Source organism: Lutzomyia longipalpis, chromosome 1 (assembly GCF_024334085.1).
Source record: "Lutzomyia longipalpis isolate SR_M1_2022 chromosome 1, ASM2433408v1".
NCBI lineage: Eukaryota > Metazoa > Arthropoda > Insecta > Diptera > Psychodidae > Lutzomyia > Lutzomyia longipalpis.
Genome location: NC_074707.1, coordinates 46121202 through 46144154, shown reverse-complemented (window position 1 = coordinate 46144154; position 22953 = coordinate 46121202). Strand labels below are relative to the sequence as shown.

Genomic DNA, 22953 nt, shown 5'->3' with positions numbered 1-22953 from the left:
TTCTTCGCTATCCCAATGTGGGCGCACACACCAAAATACAACACCTTGAGGAGGATTGGAAAATATACTACATAGGTGTATACACTGTATGTGGGAGCGATTAGATTGTGGAAAAGCAACCGCCGAGTCAGTCGTATCTGTGGAGTCGTGGTGGATTGTTAGAGGAAGCATAGCCAGCAGCAGCATATTGTTGCCCCCGAGATTCGCAATTGATTCCTTCGGCGTGAAAAAAACGCGCAGCAGTGTATTTTTTTTTCCTCGAGAATTTTCATTTCTTTTCCACTACCAAAGAGTGATTGAGGCGAGAAATATATTTTCATTCAACTATTTGGTGGAGTAAATTGTATAAACATACGTATAAAGCCCCAGTGCGTGGTGGGTGCTCTTTGAAGATGCGATTTTTATGCGTGGAAAAGGGCAAATAATCCACACAAAAAAAAACTTCTATTGGTAGGTAAGCTATGTATGTAGGTAATTTATATGTAGCACAGAAGTCTCTCTTAAGTGTTAAAATTCACTTATCGCCATTCCTTTTATCAGTTTATGTTTATAGCGGCACAATCTTTTGATGTTGCAGAGAGATTTATCGGGTACATTTTATAATTACACAATATATCCAGATTCTCAATTTTTTTTCTCTCTCTCATGTGTGCCAAAATCAGTGATTAAGAAGACTTAGGCTCCTCTATGAATCATTATTCTTTGCGTAGAAAAAAAATTCTCCGCATGCATCCACGTGTCGCATTAAAGAAATAATAAGAATAAGTAGAAAAAATTGTGTGGGAGTAAAACTAACTAATATTCTATCTAGAACTATCTAGAAAAAAAATATAATCCTGCTGAAAGCACCTCTTCGCACCCAATTAATTTCCTCCTCCAAAATTTTGCGATTTTTTCTTCATTACACACACAAAATCACCGCTCCATTGAATTTGTTTGTTTTCTATTTGGGCGAGTTTTCATTCTTTCTAAACAACCCAGCGCGCTGAGTACCATCATTTGCGTGAGATATGTGAAAATAAACCTCATCCCAATAAATTTTCCACACAGCTCGCAAAGGAGAAAAAAAAATTCACGACGCAAGGCATCCCAGATGGAATGAAATTAATTGCTCCCACCACAATTACATTGTTTTTCACATTGTGAGCACATGGACATTCACTATGAGAATTGTTCCTGGCAAGAATCCTTCTATTCTCACCCTAATTGGCATCTATCTCCTTGCATTGGTGCCCCCAATAAAGGCGGGTAAGTGAAAGAATTCCTTTACAAATATATATTTAATTTGAAAAAAAAATCATTGGAAGACAAATGGTGACAGCTGTGGGATTCAATGTCATTTATACCTTCTTTTCCTTTATTGTTTTGTTTAAAGAAAGCAGAAATTCACGCATAAAATCAGAACCTGATCAATTGAAACACATTCAACTAGTGCAGGGAAGTGAAGTGACACTGAGATGTGGAATAAGGAATGAACATTCGGATTATATGGTCCCATCGGAGATTGAATGGTTTTTTAAGGTGAGAATTTCGTTGAGAATAAGAGAGAATATAAAAGATATTATGGTACAATTTGCACCTATTTTTCTTTGATAAAGAATTGATTCGAAATGATTAAAGGTCGAAATTAGTCCATTCTCCCTTAAATATTAAAAAGACCAAATCGATCTAATTGAACGTTTTTGCTTAATTAATTTGATCCTTTTTACACTGAATAATTATTATTCTGGTAAAATAGAATGTTTAAAGAATATTCTAAGACATTTATGTTACCAATTTCTTTGCAAAAATATTCTTTTGGCTATATGGATCCAGAAGGAATCCAACAGCCGTACAAAATTAAGATGAAGAAGAAATATTCTTTTTATTCCTTTCTAATTTTAATTAACCCCGATAATTCCAGAAAATGTTTGAAAAATATGCAAAGTCTCCTGAAAAGTTAATTTTCAATCAATGATCTTGAAATTTTGGTTAGGAAATTCTAAAACTCATCCTTTAATTGAATTTATTTAACTTTTGTCATAGTTAAAAACTTTTCATGCTTTATGCATTCAAAGTAAACAATGTAAAATGACCGAGCATAAAAGGGAAAATCTGGGTTAACTATTTTTGTTATTAATTAATAAATAATTTATTGTTTAATTTATTAGTTTCACATTCCTACAAATTCTTTATTCATCCGAAGAATTAGTTTTATTCTCAATTTGGTAGATTTTCTGTTTTAATTTTACTAGAAACTCCAGAATTTCTTTAACATTATTATCCTGAAAACTAATTCTTGAACAATCTTCTTTCTTAACCACGTAATTTTCTTATTTTCAAGATTTTAATTAATTTTTCTTTTTCACAAACTTTATAAAAGAAAATGGAGTTCAAGCATTTTATTACACGAATTCGTTCTTAACGCTTCTCCATGAAGTTCACCGCAAAACATTATTTAAAATTCAAACCTCAACTGTCCTGAAAAAACGACATCTTTTCTTGTAAATTCAACGTTTCAGGCATGTGGCAATGCTCCCAACAAGACATCGTGCAAATCCGAATCAGATAAATCATGGACAAGGTTATCATGCGATGGTGCTCCCTGTCAACCTACGTTGGTGATTAAAAATCCCACAGAAGCCAATTCCGGGCTCTACCGATGCAGCATGAACCCGTACCGGCCAGACAATCGTACCGTGCTCGGGATTCACGTGGTCAATACGTACCAATTGGATGTGATGTCGGCCGATATGGCGGATTCTCCGCCGGAATTTATTGGGCATGGAGCAAATGTATCCATACCGCTGGATGGGACAGCAGTGCTGCAGTGTAAGGTCTTCAGTAGGATACCACCGTCAATACGATGGTTCCGTAGGCAGGATAACAGCAGCAACTACCCATCCTTCACGGGTGACAGCTACACGCATGTCATCCAGTACTTAGAGAGCACCTTCGAGAGTGTTCAGTCGGCTGGGCAGAAGCTCGTGGGACGTGATACGTACTTAAGTAAGTTCATTATAAATAACGTCGCAGAGGAGGATAGTGGGATCTATGTGTGTGTCAGCATGAACTACAACGGCTACCGCATTCAGGAGACACTGCTACATGTAATTGGTCCCGAGAGGAAGCATGTGAGGAATCAATTTTTCCTCCTCTTCCTCATTCCCATTCTCTTTGCCATCATCCCCGTGTCCATGTGGCTGTGCTTCCAGCTCAGCCGGAAGCGACAGAGGATGCAAATGAAGAATGCTAGTCAAATTGCTCTGCCCGCAGAGACGGATGCAAATATACCATTGAGAAATAATACAACAATCCTCATTACGAACAACTACGACAACCGAAGGTATACAACGCTCAATAATAAATCCTACTGGTACTACCTCTAAATCCTCTAAACTAAAGAAAAAAAAGGTCATGTGATATACTAAATAATTATGTAAATAAATAATTTTTTGTTAATATTTTTTGTTGAATAAAAAGAATAAAAAAAATTAAATTGATTTTGCCATTCGTTTTTTAACGAATTTTATTTGAATTCATCCGAATTAGCTTTCGCTGGAGCTTTGAATAGGCTCAAAGTATGCCGGGAATAGCCTGCGAAGGTATAACCTCAAATTCTCAAGTTGTTTTGATCAGCTGCTTTTCCCGGAGAAGTTCTTATAGAGATTTTATCAGGAGTTCAAGTATTCCCGCAGGATGTCTTTGAAACAATTCGTGAACAAGTACATGGTGACAATTGTTATGATTCCCTCAATCATTGCAATTCACATTGGATGGACAAAAATTCAGAATGTTGAGAGTCTCGTAGATAAGGATGAAAAGGCAGATCTTCCCATTGTTATTGTAAGCAGTTCAAAAAAGATTTCTTTTATTCCTAATGAAAATTCTCTGAGAAATTCAATAAATTTTCAAATAATATTTCTTTAGGCAGCAAAGAAACTCTATAATGATTACATCAGCAAGCCCCAGGATGAACAGAAGGAGAAGGATAGATGAGATGCCGGCCAATTGGGATAACTCTCAAATAAATGTTTTATTAGAATTTTCAATTTGTGATAGAAAGATGCAGAAGAAATAAATTTATTTATGTTATTTTTATGCTCTATCGACTGAACTAGCCTGGAAATATTTCTTTTTATTTTATTCGTGACCAGAATATGGTCAATGATAGACATAGATATAGAATCTAAATAAGAATTCTGCTCATGCTGCAAAATGCTCATGGGATTATGGAAAGAGGATTTTCTTTTTAAAATCATTGTTATAAAGATTGAAGAAACTCTGAAGAAGATTTTTCCAGTTTTATTATTAGATTTTCCATAAAATTACTTTCTTGCATGAAAAAAAAAGGTTTTTCTCAGCATCTTCTAAATGGATTTTCAATGGAAATTTTCTTCAAGCATCTACTAAATTCATTTTAAAAGTTTAAAAGAAATTTTAAACATTTCTTAACTCATTTTGAAAAAAGAAAACAAAATTTTTAAATATTGCATATCTATTTATTAGCATGATTTCATTTTTAAAATGCGTCCAAGTATTTTCTTCATACAGATATACTCTTCTCTATTTTTCCATGTAAAATCGCCTCTCTTGTAACAAATTGGACAGAAACTGATATACAGAAAATAATAAAATCGCAAAGCTCTCTACAAAAAAAGAAGATTTCTCTCAATAAATTAGATTATGGCAAGTGGTATGTAACTGAGAAAAAAAATACATCATTTATATACAAAAAATGTCTCATTATTGTGGAAATTACGTACAGTGTAGTTAAAGTTTACTTAAAAAAAATGAAAACAATATAAATTTCATTTCCTGCTCAATGCTATCAGTTCTATCCTCTACAAAACATTATTTATATCAAAAAGAAAGAGTTTAAAGTCTCAGATATTTTCTTTTTTCCTTCATTCGCTCTCAGTTCTTGGATTTTTCACAGAGCGATTAATTTCTTCAATTTTATTTTTTCTTGTATATTGCAATTAACCATTTTTACTCTATCTAATTTCATTTTTTTTTTAATATATCACTTGATTTTTCCATCGAACTTATTTTATATTTATATAGTTTAATTTACTCCTTGTAGTTTTTTTTGATTTCTTCTTTTTTTTTTTCACACATCGGAGCAGCAGTTTTGTAACATTTTCTTATAGACAGTAAATTAATAATTAATTAAAAACAAATCAGTAGCGCACCAACTGCCAGCATCCCGTTGCTTCGTCACGTCGGTAGTAGTGCGGCCGATTGTCCGGAAAGACCGTCACGGCTGGGAATTGATTGTCCTGAATGTATCGAAGTGTGGACCGGAGTTGCATGGCGAATGTTGGTGGTTCAACTTCAGGACTAGTTGAGAGATGCTGCAGCAGGAATTCATCACTCTGCGCCAGCCATAGGTCGACCCCACGTAGGGGATCATAGTTGAATGGACCGATTCGCAGCATTCCCACATTTGAATCATAAATGTCCAGTACCTAAATTTATTTATTTATTTTTAAACATTTTAATTTAATTAAAGAAGAAAAAAAAACATTCAACGAACTGTTTGGCCTCCTGTAAAACTCCTTGCTTGGCGTAGAGGCAAATCTGGGCCCTTATCGGGAAATGTTGCAGGAAAGATGTCACCATTCTTCACATTAACACCAACACCGTAGATTATGGGCCAATTTATATCACCGCGAACAGTTGTATTGAGGTCCATAACACACGCCTGAGTCAAATCAATCTCCAGCGGATGTTTGTGAAATGCTTCTGCATTTTGTATGCAAAATTCAATGTAAATATTTACTACAACGTTATAGAACCTACATAAAATATCCTAAATAAGAGATAGATATAGGGCCAAACAAATCAAATCTTTAGATCCAATAAATAGCTTTCAAAAGCTTATTACACACATACATAGATCTTATGGAGGGAATGGCAAAGACCAAAATCTCACATTTCTCGCAAATACAACTCAATCCATCTCCTTTACCTTCAACTAACGCATCCCCTTCTCCACTCTCACCCCCAGATGTTAGAATAACAAATCTTTGAGAAACGATGGGAATAGACAACGACTGATGGACAGAGAAACTTTGTTAGAGAGAGATTTGTCCCATTATGAATGGCGGTCAGCTTGTCCTCTTTCATCCATAGCAAATCAATCTGTTTCCAATGTCCAAACTCCCATCCTCCCACTTTTAAATTATTCCCCACAAATCCAAACATATATGCATATATATTTGCTCAACATACACCAGCATATGCTATCTACAGCATGTTATGTATGGATGTAGCCGCAACCCCAAACTAATCCAAAATAGTTCTATTTGATGTTCTCTACTGGGATTGGTGGTTGAGGTGTTTTAATATTTTGCAAAGAATTAGCAAATTAGAATTAATAGAATTTGAGACTTAAGCCTAAATCTGCATGAAGAAAAATTTTAACCCTCTGTACGCTATTATCAAAACATTGACGCGCATTGCCACGGGGTACATGACCAACCCAATAGACTCTTTTGCAAATTAAGGAAATTTCTTCAGTCAAATGAATTTTTATTGACTTTTAGACAACTCTAAGAAGTCTTTTGTCCATTTTTTAGCAAAATAATAATTTTAAAATAGATTTTTAGTGACTTTAGAAGGGAAATTTATGCATAGAATTTTTGAGAAAGTTATTTGAAAATTTAAATTACAGAAAAAAAAAGAATTTTTTCGTGAATATTCGTATTTTGGCAGTTCAAAGTTTTTGTTTTTGCTTTTTAAAGATTAAGATTGTCTAGTAAAATTTACATTATGGGAGTATTTAATGAAGAAGATAAGAAAATTTATGAAAATGAGAATTGAAGAAACGAATAAAGACCGTTGCGTCAATTTTTGAAGTCTTTTCACATTTTTATTAATAACTTTTTTTTTGTGGTCGAATCGACTTGACATTTTTTTACTCTATCTTCCCAGATAACCAATGAACGTATTTCCAAAAGATTAAGATTTTATAACTCCAGGATTGGTCACTTACCCCTCATGGCATTAGGAGGGTTAATGGATCTTAAAGGGTTAAGTCAAACAGAACTTTCAAACAAGTTCAGTTATCTCAGTTGAAAAAAAAATCATTAAAAGCTCTTGGATGTAAAAATAATAGTAAATAAATTAATTCAGAACACCTCGACTCATACATCCTGTGAGGGAAAATATAGGTATCCTTCACATGTTCAATCAAATGATGCTTATTGATCAATTTCACCTCACAGACGAATATTATTCGTGAGCTCTCATTGAGAAATTCCCTTCTAACAAATTCCATATCCATTAAGCCACATTTCCTCCTCCTCCTCCATTATCCTTCTCACAAATGTATTAAAAGAGAAATTAACTATTAGTTGAAATATTTTTAAACAACATAGAACTACAACACCCACCCACATAAATTCTCCAGACAAATAGTACCGATTACGATGGTCATTGAACATTGCTGGGCATGTTATTTCGAAGAAGTGGAGGGATAATCGTCACTCTGTCCCCTTCACAATAGCACAGTGATGTTGTGTTGTTGCCTTAAACAAGGGATTCTCGTCCATCTCAAGAAATTGATTAGTTTAATTTGGTGCCTTGTTGCATGTCAAACCATCAATTTGTGTTTACGCACAGAGAGTAACTATCTGTATATGCATGAGGATACCCCCTGTTTCCTCCTTTTAACACAATTTCCCCCCTCATGTTACTCTGCAACTAATTATTCCATTTAATTTACTGCTATGGTCAGTTTTTCATGCAATTAGCTTTGCATCCATTCATGAGTTTTTTTCTTTTCATCTTCCCCGCAGGAATTTTTTTCTTCTTTCTTTTGTGCGGGATTTTGTGGTTTATTTTTTCTTCTCAATGAATCAAAGAGTGGAAGGAGAAGTGATTTTGATTGAATGCTAGGGGTAACGTACGCGGGAAATAAAGTGAATATAGACCCATTATTGAATTTCAATCCCCAACATAATTCCTTAATTCAATCATTTCTCCCGGAGGTTAAATACTGGTCACCACAACTCGTCCCTTAAGAGTAGACCCATTAAAATCTCTGACAGTGGCATACCCAATTGCCCAACATACTTGTATGGCTTTTATATATAAATCCAACATAGCAGTGGAAACGATGAAAAGTGACCGAATTAATTTCTCAATGATTCTTTATACAAAAATTGAATGCAGCAGTGGTAGTGAGTGCAATATCAATTACACGAATTATGGCATCAATTAATCTCGTGAATGGAGGGACAGAGAAACTACCATAGAATGGTATATATAAAACATTAAATTGATGGATAATCCAGAGATCATCGCGTTGTACCTTTTCGTGTGCGCCAATTGTGAAGGAGTTTGTAAAATTGGCACAATTCCATTTAAAGCCCCATTGATTCTCTACTTATTTAATGATTCCAAATTGCAGCATTAATTGCAGAACATTTAATTGACATTAATGATTTTTATGATCTACACTTTGCACTCTCTCTCAAATTGTTTTATGTCTCAATTTGCTGCATACATCCTAAACCTTTTTCTCTCTTAATCCTCTCTGGGATGTTAAATTTCAAATAAACAATGTATTATAGAATATTCCTTAATCTCCAGGAAGTAAGGAGATAGTTTGTGGACTTTAAAATAAATTTTGGCAAGGTCACAAGTGAGGTCATTTCATCGTTACCGCCTCTTTTACTTTACAAACATTAAATAATTATGTATTGAACACTGAATCCATATACGATACGGAAGGTACAATCTTTAAGCTCTCATCTCAAGTTGCCCCTAACTGGACATCATTAGGATGAATAATCTATACACACACAGACAACATATAGTACCTACAATGTGGCTCTCAAGATATGGGCTGTTGCTACTCTCTCCTCACAAGAGGTGAGATGCGAAAATCCTTTGCCCACCTCTCTGCATCTTCAAATTGAGTTGTGTGTGGTTATACATCTTCCCGGAGTAAACAAATGATGTAAGAAGAGTCGTAAAGCTCACAGCATAATCTTCTTTACACGTCATCCCATCCACCCACTCACTCCTCCTTGGTGTACGTACATCCAAACCAGGAAGACACTTCAATGCACATATAATGTACATAATAATACGTAAAGTGCCACACACACATCTTGATCCAATTTCTCAAGGTTTAATTAATTAATTTTCACGTCACTCACACCAACCGCATGATTATCATCACAATCAACTCACATTGCAATGAATAGATTATGTATGTTTTGGCTAATATGTAATTAAGGATTAGGGTTGAGACTTACGCATTATGTTGTAGAAGAGATCTTCCGAATAACCCTTTTGATCACGGAAGCCCCCAATCAGTTGCAACTCAATGCGCCCCTCAGGGTACCCAATACCCAATTCCTGAACACGTGTCACCATGGCTGATACAGCTTCATCTGTTCCAGCACCATCGAGATGCGCCAAAGCCACAGCCCCAGATCCTGAATGCCGAACAACGACAATTATGCACGTTGTGGCATCATCAGACCCAATTATTGTTACATTTTTATCGTGCGGTGCAACAGCAGCCATTTCTCTTTGGCGGACATACAGGAGTCCAATAGGACCGACCTTTTAAAAGGAGTTAAATTAAAAATTAAAATTTACTTAAACGTCGATAAATAACTTTTTGAATGTGATCAGGGTATTTAGATATAATTTTAAAAGATAATTTATATTGAAATTTCAACGATTTCAGGAATTTCTTTAACGCAGAATACGACCTAATAACTCTTGAATGATAAACAAGTGATACTCAAAGGAGTTTATTCACTGTTGTATGGAAAAATTCCTTATTTGAGGAAACGATCTGAACACGGTTAATCTTGGATAAGATCAAGAAATAAATTAGAAAACACAAAGAAAAACTTTTTTATTTTTTCAATTTATGTAGCTGGTGGGATTCGGTTAAAAGACGAAAAATATAATCAATGACGTCACAATTGTAATTTTTTGTCTCTTAATACACGAAATATAAAGATTCCTTATTATATAAATCATCGATGAAACATTAATATAAATGCTTCATGCATTGAAACAATACACTGACGTCATTGTTTGCATTTTTGCGCAAATCTACAATGGAGACGTTGCTTTTGTATTTTGTAGTATGTAAATGTTTTTAAGCTTTTTTTTTCAGTTTATCGCGGTGTGAAAGTTGACAATTTTTTTTGATATAATTTCTAAATATTTTTATCATTAAAAAATTTTCAATCTGTTTGAAAAATATAGACCCTTAAAATGAATAAACTTCTTTCTACAATACAGAAAATTTAATTTTTCAATTATTTCAACAATTTCTCAAGAAATATTTTTTTAACACCAAAAAATTACTTTATAAACCACTAAGACGTAGAAAAGTAAAACATACCGTTTTAGTGGGTATTGATAGAAGTTGATTGGCATGATCTCTGTAGACGGGATGCTGTAGGAATAACGATGTTGTGTTCAATGGGCAATCATCTTGTAGTACACCATTTAACACTAGAACCATTTTATTTCTGCAAAAGAGAACAAGAAAACAAGAATAGCATCATATTATTCTTACCAACTAAAAAGACTTGTCCACATTCAAATGCATATTTTCCGTGTTCGCTAAATGCTTGCACAGATAAATTCCAATTGATACCCTCCACCCCCCACCTCCTCCTCCTCCCATGATGGAGGGAGAGCATTAGAATGTTAGAAGAAGTGACAAGGAGAATATTCTCGCGCTTATATCTTTTGCGCTTCATGTAAAGCATACAATATTGTCTTCTGATTGACATATTCATCAGTCCTCTCTGTACGTATGGACCTATTCATTCATAAGCCATGTCACGCCCATCTTTCTCCTCACTCAAGCAACATTCAAAGGTAAATTATTGTGTGTATTAAATTGATGATTTCAGTGGGATAATGATAGAAAATTACACCGTGCTTATTGATAAAGAGACGCGAATTATGGGACTTTTTTCTTCATCTTTCTCCCGTAACAACAATAATCCGTCTTATGGGTTTGTCGTCATCATGGCTGTTGTTGGGATATTTCACAATACAAATATTATGTACATGTACAATGTACCCACCCCTTTTAGCAAGACACTCTTTTCCCAATTATCATTGCTATTCTTCTTATTACTCGTGCACTATGCCGTGAATACCATATTCTCATGTCATAAGTCCCATAGTCGTAGATATTGCATTGTACAGCAGTGTACAGTAGGGTCTCCTACTACAGCCTTTTATCTCCAAAATTACTAACTAACAAGTTCGTTTTGAAGATTGATTCTTTTAGAAATATTTCTAAGCGTTTCAAAATGTGCTTTTTGTTCTTAGAAGACAATATTTTCCATCGTTTTATGATCACTAAACTTATTAGAAAGTTATGAGAATTAAGCCAAGACATTTACCAGATTCGGAACAAAAAATAAATAAATAAACTAATTACAAAAAATTCTGATATCTTTCTATAATTTATGAATTATTAAAACAAATAGTTAATAAAAATCATTCGTTTGAAGAAAGTTTTTAAAAAAAATATTAATTTCTCAAAACAAACCCCCGGAAAATTTTGTGAAAAACTCCCCGGAACCAGAATTTAAAAGAAAATCAATTTTTTGGAATAATTCGTTCCTTTAATTTTTTAAGTTTTTAAATTTTTTTTCAACTTGTGCTCATTGTCAACCCAAAAACTTTTAAATTTTAAAAAGTAGAAGAAGTATTAATTGTATTGAAGAATCTGAAAATTTTAAGAGAATACGGATCTTTTTTTTCAGAAATCAATCATTTATTAGCCAAAAAATCAAAAAATAGTAATTATTTTATAAATTATTTATATAATATGCGAAATGCTAAGGAAAAGCTCTAAACGCCTAAAGCGGTTGTAAAATAAAATGTTTCGTATAAAGACTATTTCAACTACGGCTTTACAGCGTCACTCAACTGTAAATGGCGCGTATAGTCGCATATACAAAATGTACATATGTATGTCTAGCTCCTATCTAGTGAGATAAACAAGAATCATTATTGAAATTGATAAGTAGACGATGTAAATAGAGCCGGGGTCTTGGAAAAAAATCATCGAACCATCGTACATTTCCATGGGGATTGTAAAAACCAATTATTGTGCTTTATAGTTTAAACGCGGACTTTTATCTCCTCGTTATCTCTCTCCATTGCCCCATACAGTCTTCTCCCAGAGAGTAATTAATGCTTTTCACCCATTGACAACTCTTTTTGTGTAACATTTACTACATAATACACAACAACCAACACAACACAACACACGTCTGGCCTGAATAGAGAGAGACTCATGGAAAATGATGTCGCTTGGGCAATTTAATATTTCGGGACATCCAGACACATGAATTTTCATATAAATATGTACATTGTATATGTACCTTATATACATACTGGAGAGGATAATTGCAAAAACACATAACCGTGCAATGATAAATCTCTTCAATGGAGACGGAGAAATCACGATCCCGGAAGACGAGAGAGTGGTGTGCATTTTGACGATTTGATCTACTAATAGACATTTTCCCTTTGCCAAAGTGAACCTTTGGAGGGAACCTTTCTTTTGCCACCACACCACGGCTAAAGAAGCACACAGAAAATGCACGTGAAGGAAACTTTTTCTTCATCTCTCTTTGCATTTGATTCCCTAAAAAACTCCGCGTGATTTGTTGAATGTAGAAAAAAGGAAGAAAAATCAACTTTCAACTAAAACGGAACATTTATAGCCGCCGTGTCTTCATTAGAATCTTCCATCAAAGACAGGTGCCCCCCATTGGAAAGCTATTACAAAATTTATTTCTCTCATCTATAATTAATTTTTCCCCTCACTTTAAATTATTATTGTCCTTCCGCGCGGCGTTTAATGCAACGAGTAATGCGTGCAAAAAAGTAAATATTATTTGCCGAGATATTTGCTTAATGCGGCTAAATAATAAATATTTTATTATGGTTGTAAAATTGGAATAAATATTTTATTCCACAATATAAATATTTTAATGTGAAATTTGTAATGCATCCATTTGTGTGTATAAAGGGAGGTGTATTATATGTAATTACAATCATTATATGCGGGCTATTATCTATGGAATGATCATAGAAATATTTCGTATAATAGACTATTTTAATAAATTCTTTTGGTTTTTTTCTTAAGTTTTTTAATAAAACTTTGTATTTTATTTTGAAAAAAAAAATGGAAAATATTTATTATCTTGTTTTTTTTTTTATACTAGATGTCTTGCCATAAGAATTAGCCCTCTATGAGCAAATAACTAGGATTTATTTTCCAACAAATTTTACAAATAGCTTTTAGGTATTTCATAAAAATTTGTTCAATGAAAAAATAGATTTTTTTAATTAAAAATTTAGATCTTTTTTGACGCTAGATGTCTCTGCTATAAGATTAGGCCCTCTAGCGATAAAACATCCTTGCTTTCATATTCTAAAAATATACTTTAAAAAATTGTAAGACTTTAACAAGGATTTATTAAATAAAAGAATAAATAAAAAAAACATCTTTTAGACAGATCTCGAATGAAAAAAAGAACACAAAAAATAGTTAAACATTCAGACTGTTTTCAACACTAGCTAGATGTCTCTGCTATTTGATTAAGCCCTCTAGCGGTAAAAAAACTGCGCAATTCAAACAAATTTCTCTTGAATAAATTGTAGATATTTAATAAATTTTATCTCAATTTAAAGAATAATTTTTGCCTGCACATTTAAGATCAATAAACTGATTGAAAATTTTGCATCATTGTTAAATCTAAAAGATTTACACAGACAGATTGGAAAGCCCAAATTCCATTTGGATTTTCATTGAACCTCAAAAAAAAAACGACGAATATACTTTTTTTTCTTGTGTGGTCATTGTGTGTACATAGGATGAATAAGAAGAGGATGATTTATAGATTTTATAAAATAAATGTATAATTTCTATCGAGTATGGCACACCACAGAGGAGGGCAAGAATAAGAAGAATAAAAAAAACGGTGACTGACGGATGTATGATCAACTCTTCAGGTGGTCTAGAAATCTTTGCTACAAAATACTTCCTAAACTTCTTGTTGCTGCTCTTTTCTGCTCTTTTTTAACCTCATTCATTCCCTCTCTCTTTCTATTGAGCAAATATCAAGATTTTCATTTGCTTTTACCAACTTTTCATTGCTTAATTGTTAAATAAAAGAAAAATTCTACAAAAGTGCTTTCGTGGACAAAATTCTTTAATGCTCATGATGAGGAAAAGAATATTTTTCACACGGAATTCATGTATTCATGGTAGGTATTCAATAAATTTTCTCTGCATACGCATCTTGCGTGAGGTGTGGAGTTTGATGAAATATGTGCGGAAGAATCTGTTAAGTTGTGTTGTATTTTAAAGTGTATAAAAGGGAATAACAGCATGTATGGCGGGAGATTTGAATTATGGTATTCGCACGCGCACTTATTCAATTAAATCACCATTATTTCGCATAGATACCTACCTGCTGATAGGTAAAGTGTCTGCCATCGTGGCAACAAATCGTTCGCACGTCTGTGCATTTATACATTGCCTCTTATACTTTATGCTAATAAATTGCAAAACAACCACAAATTTTATTTATTGTCTATGTATGCCAATTGGGAGTTTAATGCACAAACCGCGCATTTGATTCTCACAATTTCACCCATCAATGGGCATTTTCTTTTCTTTTCTTTCCCTCCACTACGCAACACATTGTCAAAGGGTCATACAATTGTGACATTCTATGATTTTGAATTTATTGCAAATTTGTCAATTTATTAATCTTTGAAAGTTTTTTTTTCTTTAAAAGAGAGAAAGAGAAAACTCACCAGTATGTGATTTATATGTATATGGGAGATAATCTCGAGAGAAAAAAAGGTAGTGCGTTTTCTTTTCTTGTGGTGAGAAGGGGGTTGTAGCTTTTTTTTATTCTTTCACAGTGAGACTACGTTATCAGCAGCTTCGTCTTCTTTCTTAGCTCTCTTCGCCACAATTCAATAATTCTCCACATCGAAATTATTCACAAATAACGCCCCGCTGAAAATAAACCAAACGTTTGGAATGATTATTAAAAAAAAAGAGAGAAAAGAATATTACTTATATGTGAATTTAATGATTATACGCTTTATGTACAATAGGAGAAAGGGGGGCTACATGAAAAGAATATTTAATTACGTCGATTTTAAATAGAATTCTTTGAACCAGAATAAACCGACCGAAAATCAAAGTTTAATCCTTTCGCGTTCTTAGGGTTATATTTAGACACAAAACGGCACAAACGTGAAACAATTCATTTTCCCAAATTTTTTATAATTTAATGATTTTTCAAAGTTTTAAATGCACAAAATTAACTCAATAGAGACCAAAGAAGATGTTCTAACTAAGAAACGTCCTCTAAAACCATCCATAGAATAAATATCGTGATTAGAAATGCGCATGTTTCAATGTTTCTATGTTTCACCAAGACGTGAAAGGGTTAAGAAATCTTTCAATAGACACGATCGTGAGACCTACATACATACTAGTCTAAATTGAAGATCTTTCAAATAAAATGGTATCAGACTATGAAAATTTAATACCTCAACAAACTAATTAACTGACTAAATAATGAAACATCAACCACATAGCCCCAACTTCCCCTACATTATTTGTTCGCCCTAATCTACAGTGTCTTATCTTGTATTACGATTCGTCTTTTTTTTGCATTGTGAGGATGTTCCGTACTCGCGGATTTTTTTTTTATTATTCAATTCTTCGGGGTGCCTTCATGTGGTTGGGATCTCTATATTGAATGTCTTACGGGCAAAAATATGGTTTCGTTGTTTGTTATACTCGTGTCGCGCCATTTGAATTTCATAAATGTAAATCAAGCGTACAACTCAAAAATTCAGTCTTATCTAACTTGTAGATTATTGGTGGAGAATGGTAGCCAATCGCGACACAAAATGATTAAATTAATAATTGAAACGAATTTGAATAAGAATGAGGCACCCAAAGAAGACACACCACCAACAATGAAGCAACAAAATGAACATTTATACAACACATCTCTCAAAGAAATCATTTAAAAAGTAAATAACATCTATTAGCATTTTCTTCTTTATTTTTTTCTGTAGGTACATATATTTGCTTTTGGTGGAATTGTAGTGGAGGTATAAATTGTAATATTTTGCTCATTTCAACACATGCGACTACCTCATCCACCTCCTCCACCCTAAACCATCCATCCTCAAAAACCCATCGACACACAATGCGTTAAACATAAAATGGATAAATGAAACGAAACATATACACGAGTGAATTTATTGGAGAATTTCTCTTTTAGATATTTTAACCACAAGTCACCCGCCATAAGATGTTCAATATTCTTTAGGCTGAGGCGTCACACATTCTCGAATAATTATAGTGTGTAAATTGCAATTGGCGCGTTCACTTCAGCACACAACGCGCGCATGGATCACACACAAAAAACGCTTTGGCATAATTTATTATTAACAATATAATGGGAAAAGGAGGATGCTTAAGTGGAGGAGGAGGAGAAAGGAGAAGATCCGAAAGGAAAAAATCTACGACAACTCTTCAGCTCATATCTTTCAACCACTTCTAATTTTTTTCTCTCTCTTTGAGACAATAAAAAATATATAATGGTATGGTAGGTATGCCAGTTACATATTTTTCTACATTGTATGAAATTAAAAGAATGATTTAGATTTACTTTAGATATGGTTTTAACTCTTTCTGCCTCTCCTTAAACGCATGGTAAACAATTTGGCTTCGAATGAAGTCATAAAGATTACTTGAGGGGTAAAATTGTAGATAATATTTTTTTTACATAATGAAATATTTCAAGATTCCATGAGAAAATTCATTTTATTCTTTCAAAAAAATTTATTAAGTTTTATTTGCAGAGAATGTCAAAGATTTTTCACCTGATTACAGTAATTGTTCCACTTTCTTCTAGATTTATGATAATAGAGTATTATCCTTTTATTGTTCGCGTAATAAACTTAACATATTCTGTTCCGCTTAACGCCTACAAGCGCCATGTGATTCTAAATTTTATACGCTTTGTGAAACTACCCGGCTGTCACATATTGTATGAATTTTTTTAAGGCTGATACTTTTGGAAAATCTCGGGTTAGGATGTAAAATTAAGTTTGTAATCTTTTAAAACATTGACTGCATTTTTATTAAATTAAAATATGCAATGGAAAAAAGTATTTAACGTGCAAAATAAACTAATCTTTAAATTTTTAGCCATAAAATTCTTGTCGATAAAAAATTCTGTGAGCTTCCAGATATTTTATTTAAAATTTTTTTAATAAAAAAAATTTTTTTTATTTTCTTCTAATTGAAAAAAAAAAAGAAATTAAAACAGAATGAAAAATAATTTAATTCAATACTTGTGTGCGAAAGAATTTAAAAAGAATTAATTTACTGAAATATTTAGCTAATTTTACGAATATATTTTAATATTAGCATGAATTTCTCGCAAGATAAGCACCAACGACAATCTTCACGGGGAAAACTAATGCTCAAACATAGCTGAATATCATAAACATGAATTGTTTTTCGCTATTTTAAAGCGAATTAACATGAAAAACGTGCCTTTGGGACGCCTTATGTGCGCAGGCTGTTTATACTATATACATATGTAGATATATGTACTATATAGGTACCATTCTTCTTATCGCACGTTAAGTAATAAATATATAGGATTTTCTTGGTAGGGGAACGTGGCCCAATTCGGACCCCCTAAATTCTGTTTCAGAAGGATTGGAAAAAGTCTTATAAAAAGGAATTAAATCTTCCCAAGTGTGGTACCATTGGAAAGGTCATTTAATAGGCTAACTTTGTTCCATAGATGCAAATATTCTAACTCTTACCTGTTCTGAGAAATAATGTAATTAAAAAAAGTTGCTAAAATTGCACTTTTTCACCACGGTGTTCTAATTGCGACCCCCCGAGTGTTCCAATTGCGACCCCCTGTTTTTGCCGTAATTTGTGGGTTTTTCACTAGTAGATCACTTTTATCACTACTATAAATAGGAAAAACATCATAAATTACCCGGAAAAGCCGGAAAATCAAGAATTTATTTTCATTTTTCCCCACATTTGTTTTGACATTTCGCCCTTGAGGTGACTACACACACTTTCACACACACCGACAATTGCGCACTCACTGACGTAATTCGCAGAAAATCCACGAAAATTCTTCTGAGGAATGCGTAAATTACACTAACTACACTCCCCTTTGGCTTTAGGAACATTTTCACTGCGAAAAAACTTTCAATAAACGTGAAAAAATATTGATTTTCCCGAAATCAAAACACAGCGCGGTCTGTGTGAGAAAGACACTTCTACACTACTACACGCACGCGCGACAGCTTTACCGTGGTGAGTGGTGGAAATAGACGGTCCGAATTGGAACATTTTGGGGGTCGCAATTAGACCATTCTGCATGTATAACATTTTCACTTAATTATTTAATATACCTAAAATCTTTCAAAAAATTGTAAATCAAGTAATAAACTAGACCCTCTAAGCTACAGAAACGTGGCATAATATGAGACATAATAGTGGGAAAAAAACTCATATCAACTTAGTTTCTAAAATCAGAAAATGTCGGCCAAGTGCTGAAAATGAATTTTGATTTTTAATTCGTCCTGTTGTGTACCAAATTAATTTATTTTAGGCGCTAACATTACCTTACTATAATATCTTCATAATGTAGTGACACTAATTTTATAATATTTCGTCATTTACGAGAAAAAGGGGCGGTCGCAATTGGGCGGCGGTCCGAATTGGGCCACGTTCCCCTAAATGTTGTGCTGTTATGTTAAATTTGGCGCGATTTGTCTACCTAAAACCAATATCAATTTAAATAAATATAGGTACCTAACATTGCTGAATTGGTTGACAAGTTTCTCTACTATTTTGTTGTGTTTCCTTTTAAATGAGGTGTGTGTAGTGTGTTTATCCCCAATTTAATTTATCGTGCTTGTTGTTCTTTAGGAGAAGAAGCATCCTCGCGCGCGCTCTCAAATTGCCTGAGAGAAATGCGAAACTTTTCTCCAAGAGGTAATCTTAAACCTGCGTGATTTTTCATTTTTCCCTCCATGTCCTTTCTTCTTTTATACTTATTTTAACACGACAGAACACTATTCTGCGCTCTTGTATACCTTTCTAATTACATACAACGTGTGATGTGTACAAAATAATAACATTAATTTTATTGTATCCCACCAAACATTACTTTCTTTGTGGAAATAATATTAAATTAAATTGAATTTCCAATTCAATAAGTTCAAAATATTGGTACTTATATAGAGGTGTATTATGTACGTGAACTCTGCCCGAGCTTTATGCTTTTTAGAAAATGAAAATAATTCCTTTCAATTCATTTGGTCAGCTTTATTTGGTGGGGGTGGGTGGAGAGTCCCTTCAATTAATATATAAAATAAATTATGTATCACAAAGTATTGTTTCAAAGTCATCAACATAAACAATATAATAGCATAGCGAGAGTGAGAGAGAGAGGGAGAAATGAAATATAATTTAATGTTTTGATATACATAGGTACAGGTACAAGTATGTACATAAATGGGGATTGAATTTGTGAATTGAAGTGAAAGAAAATGTGATACAACTCTCCACACAAATCCTAATTATTGCTGCAAGAACAATAGTTTGTTCCATTTACAAAATTCACCTAAATTGCCGTGGCTTTAAATGCAGGTGGAATAATAAATGCAAATGTTCCATCATGTGGAAGTTTTTGGGTTAATTTTCCATATCAAAAATTATCTTTCAACCCCATCCCATCCACGTTAAATTGGAATGCAATTTATTTTTGAAATAAATAGCAAAATATTCCTGAAAAAAATCATTTTTTGCCCTTTTCTCTTTCAGAAGAAAAAGAGAACGCGAAGGGGAAAAAGACTAAAAGAATGCAGAGAATCAAGACAATTTCTGCGAGAAAGAATGTGTGCGCCATGAGTTAAAGAGCTCTTTAATGAAAAGATCATCTCTCGGCAAAAGGGATACCCCGGCTTTATATATCGCTGAGGAGTTTATGTAGGTATGTTTTTTTTTTGCATAAAGTTATGTATATGCGCTATATGTTGCGAGTTTTCAAGATTGTAAAATAATGATAAAGGGTATTGATGCACTCTGGTGGTACTAAATTCCGCCATCTTCATCACTGCTGCACAGAAAGCATATAGCACACAAGAACGCCCCGCAACATTGCAAAAATATTTTCTTCATCTCCCAGAGGAATAACCCAGAAGCGAATGAGAAAAAAAAGACATGTCTATGGCACTTAAAATTGTGGAACATTTTTCTTAATAAGAAAATAAAAAAATGTAAGAAAATTCTACCATCTACCAAAGTACTGTTAAATATGAATAAAAATGATAAATGTATCTTCTCCTACTTCTGATTGATTGATGATTGTTTGAAAGCGATTGCCAGTTCTTTCTTATACAATAAGACAAGACATAACAACACACATGAGGAGGTAGAAAAGGTTTGAATTGAAATAAATACAACGAAAAAAAAAATGTAAAAAGAATCTCTCTTAAAATCTCCCTGAATGTTTTCTCTTTAGACTAATATTTTAGTAGCAAAATAATTATGTATTAATAAATTCTTCTTACTCGCATTGAAATCTTCCTTGTCCTACGACTGTACTCCACAAATTCCACGAAAACACCATAAAGAGATTTTCTTCCTTAATTGTTCATAATATTCTCAGAGTTATAGAATATTTTGTTAATTGAAAAATAAATTAAATCACTTTCTAGCATCCACGAGAAAAAAATTCTGCATAGAATTCTTGAGGTGTTCTAAAGAAATCTCTCTCAAAAAGTAACCACAATTTGTACGTCTTACATTGCCAATTCTCATACCCAATCACACATTAACACTTGAACTACTTTCTTGGAGAGCAAACAACAACAAAAGAAGAAAAGAAATAAATTTTATCGAGAACTTGCAATTAATATTCTTGTGCTCAACTTAAGCACTCATCAAGAGTGCGCGAATGTGGAATCCCAAAAAGAGCCAAGAAAAATTTGAACCACAATAAAACTTCCTCCTCAAGGAAAACTTCTTCTATGCCGGTCAAGTGGTTGAACAGAACTGAACGCAATGCTTAGCTCCAGAACTTGGAGAAGCCCGTGTGTATACATTCTGCTGGCCTTTCTTCCTCCAACACACATATCTACTTTGTATAAAGAGCCATCTCTGAAACGACCATAGCGTCACATATTCCGCCCTGTTTTAAATGTATACGTTTTGGCTGTTGGGATGGTTTTGGTAGGAATACCTCACAAGCCCAGAGCGCGAGATTACTATATGGCTATGATTCGATGTTCATTTATGCTTGTTCTATATAATTCCGGGCTGGGGGAGAGTACACACAGGCTGTGTACGGTGAGGGCATAAAAGAGAGATGGTGCTTCCACTTTGGAGGAGAGAAATCATCGAGCTTGAATCGTCGAGAAAGAGGCTCTGTGCGAGGAAAGATATTTTGATTACACCCAAATACTTGTTGGATTGTATGGTGTTGATTTCTTTTACAACACTGCCTTTGCTGCTGTTGTAGTGTGTACCTCTGCACTATAGATTTATCATCAACATAATACATATAGCGCATATTGTACAAGAAATAATTCTTCTGGTGCATGTTCATTTGCTCAAATTTTTTTTTTATTTTTGCGTGTGCTTCACTTCTTTTTGGACAATTTTTTGTCATCTAAATTTTTGAGTACTTTTGAGAGAAATTCCAAGACGTAGATTGAGGAAGAATTTAAATAAAAATCCAATAGCCCTTTATTATCATTGTACATCAGCTGTGGCACTTCATTAAAAAACATTTTAGTACCACTTTATCAAATTGTGAAGAAGGAAGAGGCGTCTATTAAATAAGAGTTTTCCCTCACGCTCAATTGAATTAATCACAGTGTGTTGCAATCGTAATGCAGCATGATTTGTATGTTTTACATTTCATTAAAATTGTTGGAATTAATTTTTAAATCTGAACTAAATTGAAATGTTTTAAATGAGAGTGTTTTGAGTCTAACCTCAAAACTTTGACCTTAATTTTCTCTCAAATGAAAATTTTTTCCAAGTTTTATTTGCACGATATTGAAGTATTGAAACTTTCCTATACACAGATGTACAATTTATTCACAAATGTTTGATAAATTTTAATTTTATGGCGATTAAAAAAAAGCCGGATTGGTCATTTTGGCCAGAAAAATCCTCCAGGGTTAAAAAAAATGTTTTTTTTTTTTTTTTTCAAAATAATATTTAAAATGGCGAATGGATATTTTTTATTCAGTAAAAAAAAACTATTTTTAAATGAATAGAATGGATTATTGTAATTTTGCAGACAATATCAAAAGAATCAAAAAATTGTATAAAAAAAAATTTTCTAGATTACAAAATCAATTACCTACTGAATAATTGTTGAGTTTTTAGTCAATATTTTAAAATATTTAACTTCATGAATAAACACCAGAATATTAAAAAAAAAATCATATAAAAGTTTGATCAAGAAATTTCTTCTCAATTCTGGAAAGAATTATAGTTTAGAAATTTCTTCGAGTCTGCTTACAAAGATTAGACTTCCTATTAGAAAATATTTTAGCCTAATCTCTTTGCTGTGTTCATACTCATTAAATCTTTTAGTTTTATCTGTTTTTCAATGTATTTTTTTTCCAGGGAAATAATATTTATATTGAAAAAATAAATAAATAAAAAATAACGTAAATAGGTTAACCTTGCGTCTACCCCTGACTTCCCACAACTAATCTCTACATGACAAAAAGCATAAAACGTGAATAAATTTTATTCTTCAAAACTCTTTGCTTAATAAATGGAACACACTGTGTGTACAAATGGTAATTCAACTGGTGCTTCTTTAATGCTAGTAGGACGACAATGGGTAT

At 33.1% G+C, this 22953-nt stretch overlaps 3 protein-coding genes across 4 annotated transcripts; 2 read left to right on the top strand and 1 right to left on the bottom strand.

Annotated features, from left to right (window-relative positions):
- The first annotated feature begins 103 nt into the window (after nt 1-103).
- On the top strand, nt 104-3482 carry LOC129787836 (fibroblast growth factor receptor-like 1). Of its 2 annotated transcripts, none has more exons than XM_055823639.1 (4): nt 104-450; nt 1051-1248; nt 1376-1521; nt 2502-3482. In XM_055823639.1, the coding sequence occupies exons 2-4, from the start codon at nt 1164-1166 to the stop codon at nt 3366-3368; spliced, it is 1098 nt and encodes a 365-aa protein (XP_055679614.1). In that variant the 5' UTR covers nt 104-450; nt 1051-1163; the 3' UTR covers nt 3369-3482. The 2 variants fall into 2 exon arrangements, with proteins under 2 accessions (XP_055679614.1, XP_055679615.1); XM_055823640.1 differs by having other exon boundaries at nt 128-454.
- Nucleotides 3483-3604: 122 nt separating this feature from the next.
- LOC129787835 (uncharacterized) lies at nt 3605-4074 on the top strand. The gene is made up of 2 exons (XM_055823638.1): nt 3605-3825; nt 3910-4074. The coding sequence occupies exons 1-2, from the start codon at nt 3679-3681 to the stop codon at nt 3976-3978; spliced, it is 216 nt and encodes a 71-aa protein (XP_055679613.1). The 5' UTR covers nt 3605-3678; the 3' UTR covers nt 3979-4074.
- A 385-nt stretch (nt 4075-4459) lies between these two features.
- LOC129787829 (protein N-terminal asparagine amidohydrolase) lies at nt 4460-21136 on the bottom strand. Its single transcript, XM_055823632.1, has 5 exons — nt 20656-21136; nt 10364-10493; nt 9252-9564; nt 5519-5727; nt 4460-5450 (listed from the first exon to the last, which is right to left on the bottom strand). The coding sequence occupies exons 1-5, from the start codon at nt 20712-20714 to the stop codon at nt 5163-5165; spliced, it is 999 nt and encodes a 332-aa protein (XP_055679607.1). The 5' UTR covers nt 20715-21136; the 3' UTR covers nt 4460-5162.
- Between the last annotated feature and the right edge of the window lie 1817 nt (nt 21137-22953).